This window comes from Tachysurus vachellii, chromosome 15 (genome assembly GCF_030014155.1).
Source record: "Tachysurus vachellii isolate PV-2020 chromosome 15, HZAU_Pvac_v1, whole genome shotgun sequence".
NCBI lineage: Eukaryota > Metazoa > Chordata > Actinopteri > Siluriformes > Bagridae > Tachysurus > Tachysurus vachellii.
This window is the reverse complement of record NC_083474.1, coordinates 10439825-10460003: the sequence shown is the minus strand read 5'-3', so window position 1 is coordinate 10460003 and position 20179 is coordinate 10439825. Positions and strand designations below refer to the sequence as shown.

The window sequence follows — 20179 nt, the reverse complement described above, 5'->3', positions numbered from 1 at the left end:
CCTGTTACCTGAACACGTCGGCCCCATGACACGTCCTGTTACCTGAACTCATCCGCCCCATGACACGTCCTGTTACCTGAACACTTTCACCCCATGACACGTCCTGTTACCTGAACACGTCGGCCCCATGACACGTCCTGTTACCTGAACACTTTCACCCCATGACACGTCCTGTTACCTGAACACGTCGGCCCCATGACACGTCCTGTTACCTGAACACGTTCGCCCCATGACACGTCCTGTTACCTGAACAAGTTGGCCCCATGACACGTCCTGTTACCTTAACACGTCGGCCCCATGACACGTCCTGTTACCTGAACACGTTCGCCCCATGACACGTCCTGTTACCTGAACAAGTTGGCCCCATGACACGTCCTGTTACCTGAGCACGTTGGCCCCATGACACGTCCTGTTACCTGAACAAGTTGGCCCCATGACACGTCCTCTTACCTGAGCACGTTGGCCCCATGACACGTCCTGTTACCTGAACACGTTGGCCCCATGGCACGTCCTGTTACCACGACCTGTTACCTAAGCACGTTGGCCCCATGACACGTCCTGTTACCTGAACACGTTCACCCCATGACATCTCTCAAATATTCTCTGGCATTGCATCATATGTATTTCCTGAAAATCCTGAGAAGAGGAAATTATGGTTTCTCGTTCATTTTCATTTCATTCCGACAATATTTTAATATGTTGTCCTATCTAGTGACTTATTTGGGTGACCACGTTACCCAAATTATAGATTTAAAGTAAATTATACACCAGACATTTTCTTAAATTAAATGATTCGAATGACATTCATGTACACACATTACTAGCAGATCATAGTTTTTTTCCCACAGTCACCTGAGTCACCTCAGACTTGCTCATTGGGGATAAATACAAACACATTCAAATACATCTAATATTAAACTTGAATTTTTCTATTATATTAATCTTTATAGTATTCTTATTATAATAATAACATTTTGTTCTATGTTTATGTTCTGTAAAGCTGCTTTGAGACAATGTCAGTTGTAAAAAGCACCATACAAATAAATTTGAATTGAATTTGAATTTAGCTTTGCACATATTCTGCTATTGTTATTCTGATTCAATATCTATCTATCTATCTATCTATCTATCTATCTATCTTATAGTGTATGATTTTGCAATAGTGCACAAATACTGTACACAACAGAAGACATTTTGTCCACGTTGCAGGGTGCTGTATTCATGTATACAACGTGCAGGTAAGTGACTTTTATTGTAGTAAAATACCGCCTCCTGCACAGACTGAGATAAACAACTCGGAGATCTGAGAGACAGAGAGACAGAGAGAGAGAGAGCTGCAGCTTGAGGGTTGATCTGCGCTGAAGGATTTATTCAAATTGAAGTTTGTGCTTCATAAATTGCACTATGACGACTTCTGTGGGTAAAAGGTCAGTATTTTAAGTTACTCACGCTCCATTGGTACATTAAATGTTTTAGATTGAGACAGAAAATGCGCCTGAACTAAAGCACAGCTGGCCAACGGCAGCTAACATGCTAACTACAAGCTAACTGCAGGCTAACATGCTAACTACAAGCTAACTGCAGGCTAACAGGCTACACACACAGGCAGGGAATGAAATGTGTGTGAGATGGAGGTCTGCCAGCGTGCTCGGGTCATGAGACAAAGTCTGGACTACAGAGTTAGGGTTATTTGCCTAAATTGGGGTTTTAAGTATGAACATTTGTACGAGAATAATATGAATGTTTATGTAAATAATAGTTGTATGTCGAGTTAAAAGGGTCTGCAGACAAACAAAGCCACAGTATAAAGACTGGGCCAGGTTTAGGGAACAGTTGGTCGTGTTATTGGGTTCGGAATTAAAGCGGTGTTTAAAGACGTTTATTTGTTGCTTTATTTAAAAACAGCTGACTGTTCATAAAATACTCAAAATACTCCATTATACGTCCACAGTTTGATTTAAAGATGGAGTTTAACTGTACATGTGGATTCAAAAGGTGAGAAGAAAACGTTAGATATATATAAAGTCTAGATATATAAAGTCTAGTTACATGTGTGTATGTGTTGATAAACAGTGGTTTAGGTGTGTACCCTATAATCCAGTGTCTGTACTGTCTGTACTGAAGAGTACACAATGTTTCTTTCATATAGACCGCCTCTTGTACTCAGCTTTGTTTATGAACACTTTATAAACACGCCTCCAAAAGTGAACTCTACTGAACTCTACACATAAGAATGTTGGGCGAAAGTAATATTTGCTTGTATTAGTATTTTATCAAACCTATTGTAGAAAGTGTGTGTGTGTGTTGGCTCATGGTTGGAGATTAAAATGTTTTGGGTCATATAATATCTCTGCTTGACAGTATGGTTGCGTGCGAAGGTCTGAGACTTGGTGTCAGCTGAGAACTTTGTGTTCCTAAAATATGGCGGAAGCTCGTCATAGCTCTGCTTGCACACACACACACACACACACACACACACACACACACACACACTCTCTCTCTCACTCTCACTCACATGCACTCATGCAAAACAACTGGCCTTTATGAATTAGAGCACAGGTCTTCCACTTTATTCAGCTTGGAGCACATGTGATCTCTACACAGATATTAAATAGATATAATTCAACTATTTAAATGCAAGTTGTATATCTTTTTTAAACTAGAGGTTTTGAGCTTCTTTCCCCTTAACCGTTTCACCCAAAGGACTCCAACACGTTATTAAAATTACTATATTTAAACTGACATTATTAGTGTTTTTTTTAAGTGCAGGGACATGGGCTTATAACTAGGATAATATACTATAATTATAGAACATAAATCACTGTTTATAGCCCCCTTGTGGGTCCCATTTTCAGAACAGTGGAATTTAAAGAAAGGTGAATGTTTAAATTTTTTTATTTTCCAAATAAATGTTTGGCCATCGTTTTTTCTGCCAAGATTCAGAAAATTCGGCCATCTGACACAGTATAATAAATTAAAGAAAGCATTATAATGAAGTAGTTAAATAATAATAAAAAGTGATGGACTTCATGTCAATAGTTTTGGTGCACTAACACTTTGGACTGCTGTTGCTTTTTTTAATGTATTTTTTGGAGTTATGTGGATCAGTGTTTTTATATTCAGAAATATTCTTTGGTTAGAGTTAAGGAAAGAGTCAGAATGTATCTCTAAAACTCACCCTTGTGATTTTAACTCACACGTACACAAGTACATTTAAAAGTTTAGTAAATATTTTTCCTTTGTTACCTCCCCCGATGGCAGTTTAGTTTTGTTTGGCCTTGTCTAGGCCTGGAGCAAAGTTGCTTGACCTGTATGACCTATAGCATTGTGCAGCTCCAAGAACGAGTTTCTGACAATGCTTAACTACTCTAGAATATAGAGAATATCACACTCAGCCAAGTCTTTTAGTCTCCTCACCATTGTTAAGACATCTCAAATCTGGTTATTGCTTATTAAAGCAGACTAGTTTTTAAGAAACTATTAATTTGTTATAAATATAGGACATGTATTATTACAAAGCTGGTATGTAACCTAGCCTCAAAGTGAAATATAATGAAGCTTTTATTTCGTATTAGCTTACACACTACATTTATATTAATACTTCAAGTGTTCTCTACACCTAAAATGAGATCTGAATGCTCATGGCCTGCATAGGTTCAGTACGGCATGTCCTACACATTCCACAAGTTTGTGTTCTATAACAGCAAAAAATATTTGACTGTCACAAGCTCCACAGAGGTTTAGAAAGCTGGTCATGCTGAACTGATGAAGTCAGACATGTTCCTACCCGCAGTTACGTCTTTCCTTCATTACGTTCTACTGCTTTGCCTCATTGATAGGATGTTTATTCAGTATAGGGTTTTAACCTGATTGCTCTTTAACCAGTTTGGATAATGGCATGTGTATAGTGGCAGGCGGAGAAGTGCTTTGGTTTGGATTCTGTGTTCTGTAAAATAAAGTAACTTTCCATCTTGGTTTAAATTTCTATTGTTTTGTTATTAAACTCAAAATCACAAATTGTCTGATTAAGAGGAATTGGTGTTTTGAAATGCTCTAAAAAGATTATCTAAATAATCTAAGAACATGGTTTCCAGAAATCAAACACCTGCAGATTATCAGAGTTATGTTTTGTTTATGAATCCAATATTTTATGAATCCGGGGCTGTGTTCCAAATCGTATTATGTTGAAATGAGTATCCAAATGGTACTTGGATGGTTTACAATTTCTGGTAGATTTTTGAAGTGTGGATCAGTGGATCCTTTTTCTGCTTTAATGGCTGGTATGTTTAATGGTTGGAAGTTGTGTATGTTTATCTTGTAGGCAACAACATTCTCTTCTGAAACTTGACATGCTAGTATGTCTTAGTAATTGTATATAATTTCGCTACATATTCAAATGTATGTACTTTCTCTTCAAAAAAAAAAAGTACATGCTTCTAGTGCATACTAGAAAGCGTTAAATTCGGACACAGCACAGGTCTTTAGTTTGATGAGGAATGTTGCTGGAACGCAGCCTACAGGAAATGTTCTTCAGTTCCTGGGCTGTGCTTAAGACAGTTTATTGGTTTAAACGCTGGTAGGCAAATGGCTGCTGATTGTGTTCATCTTTTATTATTTAATTAATGTTTCTTTTTTTTTTTGGGAAGAAACCTCCCACAACATTTGGCAAGGCACCCAACTGTTTACACTTAATATATATGCTTCTTTGTTTCTTCTAACAGTTGATAAGAGAACAAATGTTCATTGTACTTGCTGCGTTTTTGTTATTAAGTATTCAAGAACAAATTATTCTTTTTTTTAGGATTTCTTCCTTTGGTTTTAACCAAGAGTTTCATTTTTGTTTTCTAAACACATTACGTACAACTGCAGGACTTGGTGTTTTATGGACAGATCCTAAATTCACAAGGCTTTCTGTCATGATAGTTAAGGATAGAGCTGTGAGGCTTGACTGAGATTCTGCAGGACGCAGCAAAAGTTCACAGGAGTGGGTGGATGGTACTTTCATGTGAGCTGGGGCAGGAGGTCAGATATGAAGCTCATTAGACAAACAATGGCTGTGTATTAATTTGGGAAATTACTGGGTGTGCACATGCCACTGAACAACACATTTAACACATTTATTCAGTCATTCTTAGTAACTGCTTTTTTTTGGTCAGTGTCAAGATTGGTTTTATTACATTATATTTTGAGATATGTAATCACCTAAGTCTGATAGAAAATGCTGCAGGCAGTAACAAACAAAAGTAGGAATTGTCAGAGAGGCCATATTGGTTATAATTCCTTTTACTGTGGTGGGAGTTGGGATTTAGAAGCAGGCTTTTGAACAGTTCTACTTTAGGGCATATTTAGGATTCAGCTGGTGTCTCATGGCGGGGTGCCGGGGTTAGGGTCGACAGAGAGGAGCCTGGAGGATGGGCTGTGATGCAGCTCGCTGTTCCATGGGGGAAGGGGAGAGAGAGAGACAGACCGAGAGAGAGTAAGACAAAGTTAAATGGGGGTTGTTTGCCTCAAAGATTTGGCCATGCCTTCTTCGATAAAATAAAACCTGACATCAGCAGAAGGTATTACACCTGGGGCAAGTTTGTGCAAATGTGAGGGGAAATAATTGTTAATTGATTCTGGTTGGGTGGTGCTTTTTGTGTGGTATTTCACTCATTATATGTTTGCTTATATTTTAATTATGTTTGTCTCAGGGTTGAAGGTGAATTGGGCATTTCCTTTGCATTAGACATATCTGCTTTTATTATATCATGAACTTGAACTTTACACACACACACACACACACACACACACACACACACATATATATATATATATATATATATATATATATATATATATATATATATATAAATAACCTTACTTAGGGATGTGGTAGCCAAGTGGTTAAGGTGTTGGGCTACCAATCTGAAGGTTGTGAGTTCGATTCCTACATCCACCAAACTGCCACTGCTGGGCCCCTGAGCAGGGCCCTTAACCCTCAAAAATGAGATAAAAATGTAAGTCGCTTTGGATAAGGGCATCTGCTAATTGCTGTAAATGTAAATGTACTCTCTCCTCAGGCCGAGCACTGAGCAGAGGAAGGTGCGCCTGCGTGATGCGGCTCGCTCTAGGCGGAGTCAGGAAACAGAGGTGTTCTACGAACTTGCACACTCATTGCCCCTGACACGCCGCATCACCTCCCACTTAGACAAAGCTGGGATCATGAGGGTAACCCTCAGCTACCTGCGTATACGCCAACTTCTCCAGTCTTGTAAGTTGAGTTGATGATCACTCACAAAGTACCATGCATAAAATAACATTTTTGTTATAAATTGCACAGTTTTGTTACTCATACACTGTTTTTACCTGTGGTTTTATCTGTGACTTTCTGCAGCATTGACCAAGGCAACACCAGCAGAGGAGGAAGAGGAGGATCCCATTGATACGTTCTACCAACAGGCACTTGCTGGCTTTATCATGGTGATGAGTGAAGAAGGGGATATGGTCTTCCTGTCTGAAAATGTCAGCAAGTTTATCGGCATCACACAGGTCAGTGCAGTCCTTAAAGTGGAAACTTTTAGTGTGTTAGGCAGTATGTTGCAATGCCTCTAAACTTGAATCTGTTTATCTTTCTATATATATACATTGAGAAAACACACAGGAGGTAAATTATAACCAAAACTCTGTCCAGGCTTCAAGCCACAGATATGATAAATACAGATTATGTTGAAAATACTGGTCTGTTCCTCTAAGAGAAGGTGGATATGTGTTGATTCTATATATAATATGAACTCTAAATAGACTCTTTGTGGCAGTGTGAAGAATTTGTATTTTGGTTGTATTTTGATATTACAAAAAATAGGATGTTTGAATAATGTGTTTCTGATTGTTACTTCTGTAATGTTGTCTAGCTGGAGCTGCTTGGCCAGAGTGTGTACGATTATGTCCATCCGTGTGATCAAGAGGAGCTGAGAGACCTTCTTACCACCAAGCTGGGTAAAATAATCTTTGAGGTCTAAACTGAAGGAGATTGTTGCTTACCTCAGTCTAATAATGGTAACTTTTTAAATAGGCTAATTGTAGTGTCCTTTTTTCTAAAATAGGACTCTTTAAGAAGAAGTCTGATAGTTGTACAGAGTGCAACTTCTTCCTGAGACTGAAAAGCACACTTACGAGCCGTGGAAAAACCGTGAACATCAAGTCTGCCACCTGGAAGGTAGTCCTACCCTGCTACTGCAAAAGTGTGATATTACACATCTCCTCCAGAGTGCAGGATGTCTCAGCTTCAACACTGTTATCTAAATTATAAGAAAAATTGATAGTCATACATTTCCAACTGGCGATATTATATATAATTAGGTAGGAATTTTTGATTTAGTTTCTTTCATAGCTCTAATCTCTAGTCATCAGGCACTGAACATTATCAGATTATCATTGCTCCCATCATGCCTGATCCAACTCATTAAGGGGAAAACTGATTTAAACACATACACTGAACATATCTAATTACAAGGGACAGTTAAATGTGCTGACATTCACTTGTGAAAAGGAATTTAAAAAGCATGAGTTTAAAATCCAAGAAACGATGCAGCAATCGACTGAAACTAGACCTAAAACTATTATAGTTTCTGGAGAATCCTCAGGACCTTATAAGATGTGTTAACCAAGAGAGTACAGATGTCTGGCTGGAATTAACCTGGATTTTTTTCGGTTCCTGTATGTAGGTGGTTCACTGCGTTGGCTATTTGAAGACACTAAATCAGGAAGGAGAAGACTCTTCACCCGCAGGGAGCTACATGACCCTGCTGTGTGAACCCATCCCACACCCGAGCTATGTGGAATTCCCTCTGGACAGCAACACCTTCCTCACACGCCACAACATGGACCTGCACTTCAACCACTGTGATGGCCGGTAATCATCGCTCGTGCCTTGTTTAACGATTGCAAGCCATATTCAAAAGTACACACATTCACTGGCAGATCAGCAGAGTTTGTGTGTGTGTCAGTCAGTCGGTGGACAGAGGTCGGTGGACCTCTGCACATGCTTGGCACTAAGAATAACTGTGTTGAGCCTACGTGCCGAAACCTTGTTTTTCTGATGGAACCTAACTACCTCTTGTAAAATATAAACAGCTGAAGGTTACTAAATCTCAAATCTACAAAACTCAAGTAAACCACTTTTGGAATGAAATTGCTATCGGGATGAAACTTTAGTCAGCTGGAGCATTTGGACAGATCTCTGGTACGATGAACATCTAGTGTTCCCTAACCCAGTGTTTTTAGTTCTCCTCTCCAACTATGGCAGAAAGTAAATGTTTTAAATTGTTAGTTATCTGTTCAATTTCTGGTCAAAACCAACATCTAGTCCTGCACACAGAAGGTCAGAACTTCACAAACAACTTTTTAGTAAAAAATTCTATCACAATTTGTAAACCAGAAGATGTAGTGGTTAGATGTTTGGAAATGATCCATCAGGGGCTCTTGAAATCTCAGTAGATTGTGGAGAAATCATTATGTGATCTTTGAAGGTTAAGCTTGTAGCTTCTGATAGGAATGAGCCATTGGTTTTTCATGGTTGGTACAAATACAGTATCATGTGCTTGGGGGCAACACCACCAACCACAAGGGGGTGATACTGAGTAGAACATGTTTGTTTTGCTATGCCAAGGACAAAGAAACCTGTGTCCAACTCAGCATTACACTCTGTACATGTGTGATCACAGGGTGACGGAGCTTGTTGGATACAATCCCAGTGACCTGATTGGCCGATCTGCCTATGATTTTTTCCATGCGCTTGATTTTGATCATCTGACAAGGAGCTTGCATATCTGTAAGTAGCTGAACCTTTTTTACATCTATAAATATTATCATAACAGATTTACACATACAGAAGAAATAATGATTTCTGGACATTCTGGTAAAATTGATGCTGTCCTTCCACAGTGATCTCCAAAGGTCAGGTGTGCACTAGCCATTACCGCTTCCTGGCTAAGAACGGAGGATTTGTTTGGACCGAAACCCAAGCTACGGTGCTATACAATAAGAAGACCTCGCAGCCTGAAGCTGTAGTGTGCCTCAACTTCATCCTCAGGTACTGGGATCATTTCCCTTTGCAAGAACCTTAAATATGTGTTTGTTATGTCTAAGTGCTATCTCTGTTTATCTTCTAGTGCGGTGGAAGAGGCAGACACAGTGTTCTCCATTGCGCAGACGCGCAGTGACTTGATGGAGGACAAACTGAGTGTGATTAAGGTGGATGACTCAGAGGATGAGATGATTAGCAGCAGCAGCAGCAGCAGCGAGCTTTTCCACCGTTTGAAGGACAATCCAGAGGATCTTCTGCAGCTGGCACCAGCCCCAGGAGATACCATCATACCACTGACAGGTGAAGCTTGAACATACTTCTCATGTTCTAGTATCCTATTAAAAGAGCCTAGTGAATGGAGGCACTTCACACTTCTCTGGTTCCTTGTTTGATATTAAGCCAAGCTGGATACTTTGTCTCTTACAGTTCCTGACATGCTCTCTCTTAAAGGGGTAGTTATCGAAAAGCTGTTAAAATAATGTCCTGCAAAAATATTCTATCACCTATATTATGATACATTACTTGGTATTTTACTGGGTATGACTACAGAATGCAGGTGTGAAGTTAAGGTTAGTTACATAAAACATTCACATTCTCACTGCCATTGCATGTCCCCACCCCCACCCCCCAATTCTGTAGAGCATAGCGAGTTGTTCTTTGGCCCACCATCCAGCCCCAACACACTGCCCACATGTCCAAAGGAACTATGTACCCCAAAACTCCGCCAGCTCCTCTCACCCATATTTGACAACCCTGACTCCTCTGAACTGGTGAGTGTCTGTCTCTCTCTCTCTCTCTCTCTCTCTCTCTCACACACACACATACACACTCCATGTTGTGGTAAATTAATGAATTATTATTTTTGTTGTGGCCCTCAGAGCTCGAGCGATGAGATTCTCATGGACACTGGTGATGTGGAGAAGTTCTTCTGCAAGCCAGAGGAGACTCAAAAAAAGTCAATGGAGGTAGATGGTTCATTAACATCACAGAATTAGTCAGGATCTTATTTTCATATGGCAATAGTACAAGAAACAGAAATGCTTATCCTCATGCTGCTGTTTTTCAGGATATGGATGACATGGATCTGGATATGTTGGCACCATACATCTCCATGGATGAAGACTTCCAGCTGACCTTCCTACCACAGTTACCTGAGGCAGAGACACAGACTGATGTATCACCCACAGCTTCTAAGAAAAGGTAGTGTTACAGAATAATAAAGTGTAGCTACACATTCAACGAGATAAGTAACATCACATGAATCTGCTAATTAAAAATATTCATGCTTATCTAGTCTAATTGTTGAAATTTAAACCTATAGGTGTGTTTCTTGTTTTCCGTAACGAGGAAACCCTTTATAACAGTGTTTAAATGTGAAAATTGGGTGTGAGGTGGAAATAGTACATATAAGTAGGCTTATTAATGTTTGTTTATATTTTGGGGTATCAGATCAGCTGAGTTCATCAGAGAACCTGTAGATTTTGTGACTCTATCGGAAAGTGTTCACTGACACATTAAGCTCTTTTAAACAGAGGCCTGGAGGAAGAGGAAGAAATACCATCTCTAACATCTAACTGGGAGAAGAGACAGAAGAACTGCCCCATAGAGGAGGAATATCTTCTCTCACACTCCTCATTGGTAAGGAGATCATTGCACTCCTTCTTGTATCGCTTTGCATCCTTTACACCAGCAGGGTCTATAAAGTAAATGTTTGAATTGTGTGTTTTGGATCAGATGCAGGTTGCAGGAGGTTTAGAAGAGATGGCGCCTGAGCGTTGGAAACAGAGTCAGCTCCTGACAGACAGAGATCCTGTGCTGGGAGGAACTCAAACACTCTGTGATACAGCAGGTACACACTAGAGGGCACCGTTCGTTACAATTCAGTTCTCTCACTGTGTCTGTAAATATATCAGCGCAAGTTGACATACTGTGCATCTTTATGAGAACTCTTTATTATTCAAAGCATTTATTTATTTATTTATTTCACATTAACATTGTCCATCTGCAGTGTGAATAGGTTTTGATCTGAGCAGATCATGTAGTCCTGTATCTTCTGCATTCTATGCAGATATAGAAGATATATTTAGATTTTCTAAAGCACAGTATGTGATATTCTTTGGATAATTAGCAGTCCCTTTTCTTCTCCATACTCCCCTGTTCCTGTCAGTGTAATAAAAGTTCATCTTTGTCTCATCTTTCCATTGGAAGTTGTTCCACAACTACAGGTGTTTTTTTTTATTTTTTTATTTTATGTTTTAGGCAAAACTCTAATCTTGTCTTCCTGTTTTAGAGCCTTACCAAAATTAACATTTTGTGGTAAACACTCTGTATTTAACTCTATGTATATTAACCTGGAGGAAGTTGTTGATCTGCCCAACTTTTTTGTGTTTTTTTTTGTTCACCATGGAAAAATTGTCTTGTCATCTACCACAATTGTTTTCTCTGCTCTCTTGGGCCTTCTGGTGTTCCTCAGCACTCCAGTGTGTTTTTTTTTCTTCTCTTTAACATATTTTGTTAAAGTATTGGTATAAAGTATAAAGTAAAATATTGGTTTTAAATATGACCAATTTATATACAAGTCATATTGAGAGAACAGCAGTGTGATTCTAATTGCAAATGACAACAGTGAAATGAACTCATCACCTGGCACTGGAACAGCTGAGCAGGCTGTTCTTTTCTTTCCTTAAAAAGGACGGGAGCACATAATGAAAAGTGCCTTTATTCCTACACCATTCACTTAATTTGCATGTGTATGAAGGGTCTAACTGCAGTGTTCCATAGCATTTCAATTTAGATTTACTGAAGGTTCACTGTAAAAACATTTTCAGAGAAACAGGATGTCTCTTGTTTTAAGCAGGATGTTTTGATTTCGTGTGCTTCAGAGACATTTTGCCTGCTAACCTTTGTTCCATTCTTGCTTGTTTCCAACAGCTTTGATGCGAGATTCTTTCTCATCACAACCACCTGATTTAATGACTCAATTAACTGGGACTGTATCGTCGCTCGCCTGAGGAGAGGAATTGTAAATCCTGAAGCTACAACCAACGTGCTTTATTGTTTTTTTTTATTATGAAGTCATAATAAAAAGTATAATAGTCACAACACAGTATAAGAAATTCTGGTGATTTCATCAATTGTGAATTAAAACCACATACGAAAGAACAGATCCTTGCCAGATTCTTGGGCCGACTTCTAATCATTTAGAAGACGGCGGGTTGCAGGAACCTAGTTGGGTTTAAAATAACACCCCTGAGCAGAATTTGTCGTGAGTGTTGGCATCAGTCACACCGTGCTCGCTTCAAAAACATGCATTTCAGACTCGAGCAGAGCTTTCTGATGCTGTGAAATCAACCACTGTCCACCTATCAACACTTTCACAAAACTGAACTGAACTCTGTGTCACATGAGAGAAAGTTAAGTGCAAAATGTTGTGCAATATTCATCCTGGACCACCCAGTTTATTCAGATTTTCACCTATACATTTTCCAGTGCATGAATAAACATGGTTAAAGAATGAATTAACCTGAAGATTGGTTTAGTTTCTGTGCCACGTATACTTGCCATGGAAGTGCAAGTATAATAACTACAGTGTTGAATTTTGAAACCCTATCTCCATCTTTTGGTTGTGAATGAAAAATCTGAAACGTGATAAATGGAGGTGTATACATGTCTGACCGATGCTATAGATAACGCACACAAGAAATCTTAGCCTTTTTTCTGAAAACATCTTTTTATTAAACATTTTATATACCTTTTCATATGTAACATGTAAGTAAATATGCCAAACCTTTTGTTTCATTTCTGTTGTAGCTTTGTGTCCTTTTGAAATTTACAGTACTCTCTGTAGTGTCCATATGAATAGAAACTTGTCATGTATAAGCTTTAGCAGATTGGGGGACAGTAGCCAGAAAGTGTTTATAGTCTTTTGCATTTAATCACTGAATGTGTTGGGTTTTGCTCATGTAGTTTATCAGTATATGGGCTAGCTTTTTCTCTAATGATACAATGTTCGATCTCATTTGAAAACTGTTTTTATGGATTTGTTCTCAGTAACTTTTTACTTGATTATATTCAGCATTATTTTAAGATCTGGGTTGGGAAGCCTTACAAATTATGTTGAGAGATAATTAAACATGGCTTGCATGTACATTTCCTTATTCTTTTGTCGTCTGTAATCCCTGTATGTCTTGTTTCAAATTTTTTAATCCTGAATTTTCACCCTGAAATGTAACCATGAATGAATTATTTTTAATGAAACAATAAAACTGAGTGTATGATGCTGTAACCACGTAAACCGTTGAGTGTTTTCTGTAAGAACAAGAAAGCAGAAACAGACCATTTGAATGGCATTAAAATGTTATAACCCAACTGTGTGTGAATGAGTGTATAAGATGCCCTACAGTGGATTGGAGCAGAATTTAGGAGTGTCGAATTTTCCCTGTTTTACCTTGTAGTGTACCGTGAACATCCAGTGTCTGTAAATGATCTGTAACATTATTACCTATTCTGTTTTTTGCCTTTGCATAAACACGTAATTCTGCCTTTAAATGATGGTCCCATTCTTGTGGTCCAAGCTTGTGGCTTTTGATTATAACCATGAGTAAAATTAAAGAGCCCCTCACTTAATATTACAATAGACAAGAGATATAAACACTAGCCTTATAATGTATGAATAAACTAAGGGCTTAATACTGCTGCTCAATGCTAAACAGCGTTCTGTATTTGGTGAAGTCTGAGAGAGAGACTACATCTGAAACACCTCCTAATTCCCAAAACTTTAATCAACATTCTCTCCCTTTTGTTCCCTGCAAGTTCACCTACGACCTCCACTCCTCCCTCACGAACTCAAATAAAAAATGTGGGTCCATCTTTTTAAATTTCACGTTTCCTCACACTGCTGTTCTTTGAAGGAGTTGGATTTTTAACACTATTAATGGCTACTGTGCGATCTTGTGCGACAGAGTGAAGATCACACACAGGTTTACTGTACCTTCGGTATGCTTCACTGACACAAATGTTTATCGTAAAGTATGAACAAAAATTAAAATACACTATGCATGTAACTAGCAGGAACTGTTCATGTAATGTGTCAATTTTATCAACCGCTAACATGTCAGAGAGAAACACGAGTCAATTTGAAAACTAGCTTTAATCATCTTCCATTCAAAAAGGTTTAGCAACTTTATTATATATTACAATATATATATATTAGATGTTATATCTAAATGTTATATACAAATGTAAAAAAAAATTACCATTTGTAGTTAAAGAAAAAAAGCAAATGTGCACATGCTCTCAAATACACACCATCTTCAGCGTGAGAGAAGGCACAACATTGCTTTAGATGGAAGATGTGACTTTATGCATTTGTATATTATACACTAAGGTCCTCATAAATGACATTATTTTACCCATTAGTTAATGTGAACAAACCATGAACTTGTTTTTATTAAATAATAATGCAAATATTAATATTACCATCAAATTAAATCCACAATAGGTAACGTGATCCAACACCTTAATTAATTTGGTTCAGACTGTTTACCAGAAAGAAGGTTGCAATCTTTACACCTGGGCCAGAGTTCAGCAAGTTGCTGATAATCTATATTTTTTTCTTCATATTTTTAATTATAGACTAAATTAACATTTGGCATTGGGGTGTATTTCACAAACAGTTAAATATCAACATAAATGCTTATTAACATTCATTCATTTTCTACCGCTTATCCGATCTTCTCGGGTCACGGGGAGCCTGTGCCTATCTCAGGCGTCATCGGGCATCAAGGCAGGATACACCCTGGACGGCGTGCCAACCCATCGCAGGGCACACACACACTCTCATTCACTCACACAATCACACACTACGGACAATTTTCCAGAGATGCCAATCAACCTACCATGCATGTCTTTGGACCGGGGGAGGAAACCGGAGTACCCGGAGGAAACCCCCGAGGCACGGGGAGAACCTGCAAACTACACACACACAAGGCGGAGGTGGGAATCGAACCCCCAACCCTGGAGGTGTGAGGCGAATGTGCTAACCACTAAGCCACCGTGCCCCCCTGCTTATTAACATACTAAAGTTTACTAGGTTTACTAATGTTGAAATTCAAGTTTCATAATGTTTAATAATGAAGAAAATAATTAAGTGAGATAGAGAACCTCATATATACCCTTTACTCCACCTGATAAATAAGAGCTTTTGGCAGCTGTCGTAATTAAATGACAACAGATACAAAACAGATAAACAGAAACATGGATACATGACAAGCCTCTCACAGGGCAGAAATGAGCCGTTCTTCCACCTTGGCATAGTAAGGTGACACCACCAGTCCCACAGTTCTGCTGGACTTACTTTCATTTATTTACTCAACATCAACCATGTGGAAGTTGTAGTCATTTAACAGAAAGCCACAATCCTCTGGGGTAAAGTCTGTGTTATTACAGTCCACAAGACTATTGTGATCTAGTCTCCTCACTGAGGGCAACATTAAACATGTCTCCAGCACCACTGAAAACAGACACAATCAATATCACCATGCACATCACACGCAGTCGCCTGCTTGCTAAACATCTAACTCCCCAAAGCCCACCAGTTTCATTCATATAAAATAAAGGCTGAAAACATGTTTAATTAAAAACCTTTGAAGCAGACATTGACCTACACTGTTAGGCTTGAAGCAATGGCAAGAGAACTAACAATCAATAAGCTGAAGGTGAGCTCACACACCCAAAAGTCAGTTGTCCTTTTCAACAGAAAGTGCAATGTGCAAGGCCCGCGCTTCTCCTTCATTTCCTGCATCCACAGACCGTTGCTGTATCTCATTGTAAGGTGGCGGCTCCTCTGTGCTCTGATTAGAAGTGTCTGTACAGTTACTGGAACCTGACTGGATGAGTGATGATAATGGACTGTTCTCTGATGAGGCCAGCAAGAGCTGAGTGGGTCCACGTAAAGGTGGGATGCGCTGACCCCAACTTCCGTACACCGCCTCCTCATAGGTGGGCAGAGACACAGGCAAGCCGTCCACCATCAAGTCCAACTGATCAGACGATCGCCTGCTGAAAGAGCATCAACCATAACTATGTGAACAAACAGTATAGTGAAGACGACTAATAACTAACTTTACAAATACTATATTTTAGATTATTATACCATACTACAAGTTATCTAATCTTAGCTTTTTCAGCTTGGCATTAAGCATGGATTGATGGAGGGACAGACAGACAGCTGGATGAATGGAGGGACGGACAAACTGAGATACTGACAGACAGACAGACACAGGGATGAAATGGATGGAGGGACAGATACAAAAACAAACTGATGAATTTCTAATTACATTTTTAAATAATAAAATTATTAATTGTAATAAAGGCTATTACATTTTTTCAGTTCTACAAACATGCCCAAAGTATCATACCTATGAGATTGACATGGGTAGAGTCGAGACTTGATAACCATGCAGGCTGTGGTGGTGAGAAGGAAGATGGAAACACCCACAGCAGTTGTAGCCACACTCGGGACAGAATTGGTCACTCTGTCTTCATATTTTGTATGTCCAGCTGGAGTAACAGATACAGCACATGTATGGCATTGAAAATATGAACTAATCTAGCAGACACATCACTGCCGGATGTACTATAAATGTAATGGAGACAGGAAGTTGTGCCAACATTGGAAAGTGTCATCAGGTGGTTTATCAAAATCGTTGAAACTGATGATGGAGTACTTTACCGAGGCTTTAAATGCATCACAGAAAAAAAATATTGGTTAGTATGGTGACTGTGTTCACTTCCTGTTCACACTAAGGGTTTCCTGAATCTTTGTGTTTAGCTCAAAAGAGGAAGCCAACAGATGCTGTGAGCGAATAGTCAGTCTTGTGGGTTTTTTACTTCCCCTCATTCTGACAACATAGAGCTTATGTAGGCCATTTAATTAAGTTTTTCTACCTATAATCAGTTTCCCACTCCTGGTCCTCGGTTACCCCTGTCCTACACTTATTACTGTTTTTCCTGCTCTAACACATCTGATCCAATTAGTTTTCTAATTAACAGCACTTCCTGAGTGGAAGTGGGTGTGTTAGAACAGCTAAAGCACTACAAAGGTCAGGACAGGACAGAGTTGGGACCTCATGCTGTAGAATATTGCTCTATCCAATATATGGACAATAAAATAATAATAAATAAAAAGAAGTAAATGTATTTTTTCTATTCAAATATATTTAACACACAAACACTATGGCCAAAGGTTTGTGAACACCAAAACACCCACATGTGCTTCCTGATTCAGTCCCTGACTGCTATTATAATATTCTCTACTCCTCTGAGAAGGCTTTCCACTAGATTTAGGAGTTTCATGGGACATATTTGGGGCTGTTCATTTCACTGAAAGATAATTGTAATATTAGCGTATACAAAAGACATTCTATACAATTGTGTACTCCCAGCTTTGTGGTAACAGTTTAGGGAAGTGTGTAATGGTCACGTGTCCACATACTTCTGGCCAAATAGTGCACACATTCAAACTGCAGAAAAAAAAAAATGATTCAAAAATTAAAATTCCACTACAAAATGTAAATAATAGCTGCAGTCTCTTTGTCTTACCTGTGTTAAGTATGCACTTGGGGATACTGGGGTCCCATTGGCCTTTGCGGCAGGTGGAGTGGTGGATACGTGTTGGCAGGACATATCCCGACTCACAGAAGTAGTAGATACGACTCCTTAGAGGAAAACCCCGACATGGAGAAGGCTTACAGTAGAAGCCACCATGTTCATGGATAATCGGGTGAGAACAGTTCTGACCTGAAAGTTTCAGGACACAAAAAAACCCCCTGAATTTTATTGATTTACAGTTTGTATTTCTTTTACTAACACAACAGATATGCACAAAAAAATATATAGATGTATGACAATACCTTTGCTGAATTCTGGCAGGGAAGTCAGTATGATGACCACATAACCCATTAGAGCATGTAAATATGCCCAGAGAGGCAGTCGGTGTGTAGACATCAAAAACACTTGTCCTGGTGGAAGAGCAAACACACCAAGCCACTTAAAAACTCTGTTTTTAATATTGGTTTAATTAAAAGCAAGAGTTGCCATGACCACAATTATGAAAATAATAGTTATTAAAAAAGAACAGTTATAGAAAGAGGAAAAATATAAATTAGGATGACTCGTAACTGAGTGCTGGGTTGCCTTTACTGAAAATAGGTGGGGTCCGTGCACAGCTGCACATGCATCATTTAATTAAGAATCACCACACCCTTATCCTGACTATAGGAGAAGTGAACCTGAGCAAGGCCTGGCACATGCAAACAAGGTCATTATCGAGCATGGTGTGAAAATGTGCACAGTGCATAAACCTGGTAATGAAATGACTAGCTGCTGTGCCACAACTTCCTGAACAGACTTCTGAAAGTAATTTAATGAGGTGAACCAAAATATAAACACCATGTAGCATGCCTCCATAAATGCCAAGATAAAACCAACAAGGTAGTGTGAGGGGAAAGCTACCTCTTATATTGTATAGCATTTGTACAGACTGATAAAGTGCACATCAGACCACAGCGTGGGTGGCTCCTACCTATGGAATGATAATGAGTATCAGAATGAACAAGAACAGCATGCATCAAAGGCTTTTGGAGTACTGATCTCAACACCTTATTAGATTATAGCCAAAACTGATGAAAAGGTTAAAAAACAAACCTGGTGAGTAAAGAAAAAGTAAGCAAAAGATGTCCCAAGGGAACCCAACATAACTGTATAATAAAAATAATAATAAAATTATGCTGCTGATAATAATGATAAGGATAATGGTGATATTATTATTATTATTATTAGTATTAGTATTATTATTAACAACAACAACAACAACAACAATAATATTAATAACAATAATAATAAACAAATAGGCAGAAGAAGAATAAAAACAAGAATAAAAGCAGCAAAATCAATAATATTATGAAAGGTTTTAAAAAACTTTTTAAGATCAATAAAGGTTCTTAGGGTCCTAATCGGGATCTACTCTGAAATCATTTCTGACTCATTTAAAAAAAAAAAAGTAATGATGGAACTGAAAAGAAAAGAACAAAAAGGTCACAAATCATGCAAAGCTTTTACATCAGGAGTCTCTCAAGTGTGACATTCCTGCATGGCTACAGTTAGCAAGTTTAATAGGGAAATCACATTCTGCATAATATTCATGGTTCACATCAGAGTGATTTTAGATAGAACTTGATGTCCCCAGTGTTAGTAGGTAGGTTACACTCCTGTTCCCTGACTGAACACCAACCAGTTCATAGAAGTAATTGTATTAGTCTGTGTTTGCCAAATATAGTGTTATTATATAATATATAAATATAATATTAAAACACATTCAATAAATCATACAGCATCAGTGACTATGGGGTGTTTTGTCCTGTCTGCTGTGAATGCAGTGAATTATTAACTGTTTGAGACAATGAACAAACATCTGACAGCCCTAAAAGCCGCTTTCTAGACTTTCCCCCATGGATTTTCAGTGTTTTGATTAAACACCACACATGATTCCGTTCTGTGATGCTGCACTGATACGCAACCAAAATAGACAGAAGCACAAAAGAGACGCTCACCTGGAGACGGGAGATGAAACGGTGAGTAAATCTGACTGGGATTCACGCGAATATCCTTATTGCATGTTTGGTTTGGTTCCGTTTTGAGGATGGAGGGTCGCTCTTTGCCCCTGAGCGAAAGAGCCGCTAAAATGCACAGGCGCGACTCAACAAGTGCGTCTGTTTCAGCGGCGCTGCCAGATGACTCACCGCTCAACAGAGTTGCCAGGAGTGGCGAGACTCCTCATTGGCTGCCAGAGCTGCGCGATCACGTAGAGCGAGGCTCCTGATTGGCTGATTGAACAGATTCTATTCTGCGGGAGGATGTAGAAGAGAGAAGCCGCCCACATACACACACACACACACACGCACATTCTGGAAACGCGCACCAATTCCGGGGCACATTTAGATTTACTTATTCATCAGTGATTTTGGTCGCACTGGCATTCTACACTTACTTACAGTTCATCAAACAAATAGACATAACTAAGAGTAACACAGCTAAACGCAAGAGATGTGGATG

General features: G+C 38.9%; 2 protein-coding genes across 4 annotated transcripts; one reads left to right on the top strand and one right to left on the bottom strand.

Annotated features, from left to right (window-relative positions):
- The first annotated feature begins 1270 nt into the window (after positions 1 to 1270).
- On the top strand, positions 1271 to 13352 carry hif1al (hypoxia inducible factor 1 subunit alpha, like). 2 transcript variants are annotated; one of them, XM_060888347.1, is made up of 15 exons: positions 1271 to 1427; positions 6063 to 6253; positions 6377 to 6531; positions 6894 to 6978; positions 7086 to 7198; positions 7707 to 7894; positions 8706 to 8812; positions 8926 to 9073; positions 9153 to 9367; positions 9707 to 9837; positions 9946 to 10032; positions 10134 to 10267; positions 10600 to 10705; positions 10802 to 10916; positions 11999 to 13352. In XM_060888347.1, the coding sequence occupies exons 1-15, from the start codon at positions 1405 to 1407 to the stop codon at positions 12076 to 12078; spliced, it is 1878 nt and encodes a 625-aa protein (XP_060744330.1). In that variant the 5' UTR covers positions 1271 to 1404; the 3' UTR covers positions 12079 to 13352. The 2 variants fall into 2 exon arrangements, with proteins under 2 accessions (XP_060744330.1, XP_060744329.1); XM_060888346.1 differs by having other exon boundaries at positions 9707 to 10032.
- An 845-nt stretch (positions 13353 to 14197) lies between these two features.
- zgc:152863 (uncharacterized protein LOC562658 homolog) lies at positions 14198 to 19893 on the bottom strand. 2 transcript variants are annotated; one of them, XM_060888349.1, is made up of 5 exons: positions 19678 to 19893; positions 17980 to 18087; positions 17669 to 17866; positions 16486 to 16627; positions 14198 to 16123 (listed from the first exon to the last, which is right to left on the bottom strand). In XM_060888349.1, the coding sequence occupies exons 2-5, from the start codon at positions 18071 to 18073 to the stop codon at positions 15805 to 15807; spliced, it is 753 nt and encodes a 250-aa protein (XP_060744332.1). In that variant the 5' UTR covers positions 18074 to 18087; positions 19678 to 19893; the 3' UTR covers positions 14198 to 15804. The 2 variants fall into 2 exon arrangements, with proteins under 2 accessions (XP_060744332.1, XP_060744331.1); XM_060888348.1 differs by having other exon boundaries at positions 14198 to 16126; positions 19678 to 19888.
- Positions 19894 to 20179: the final 286 nt, after the last annotated feature.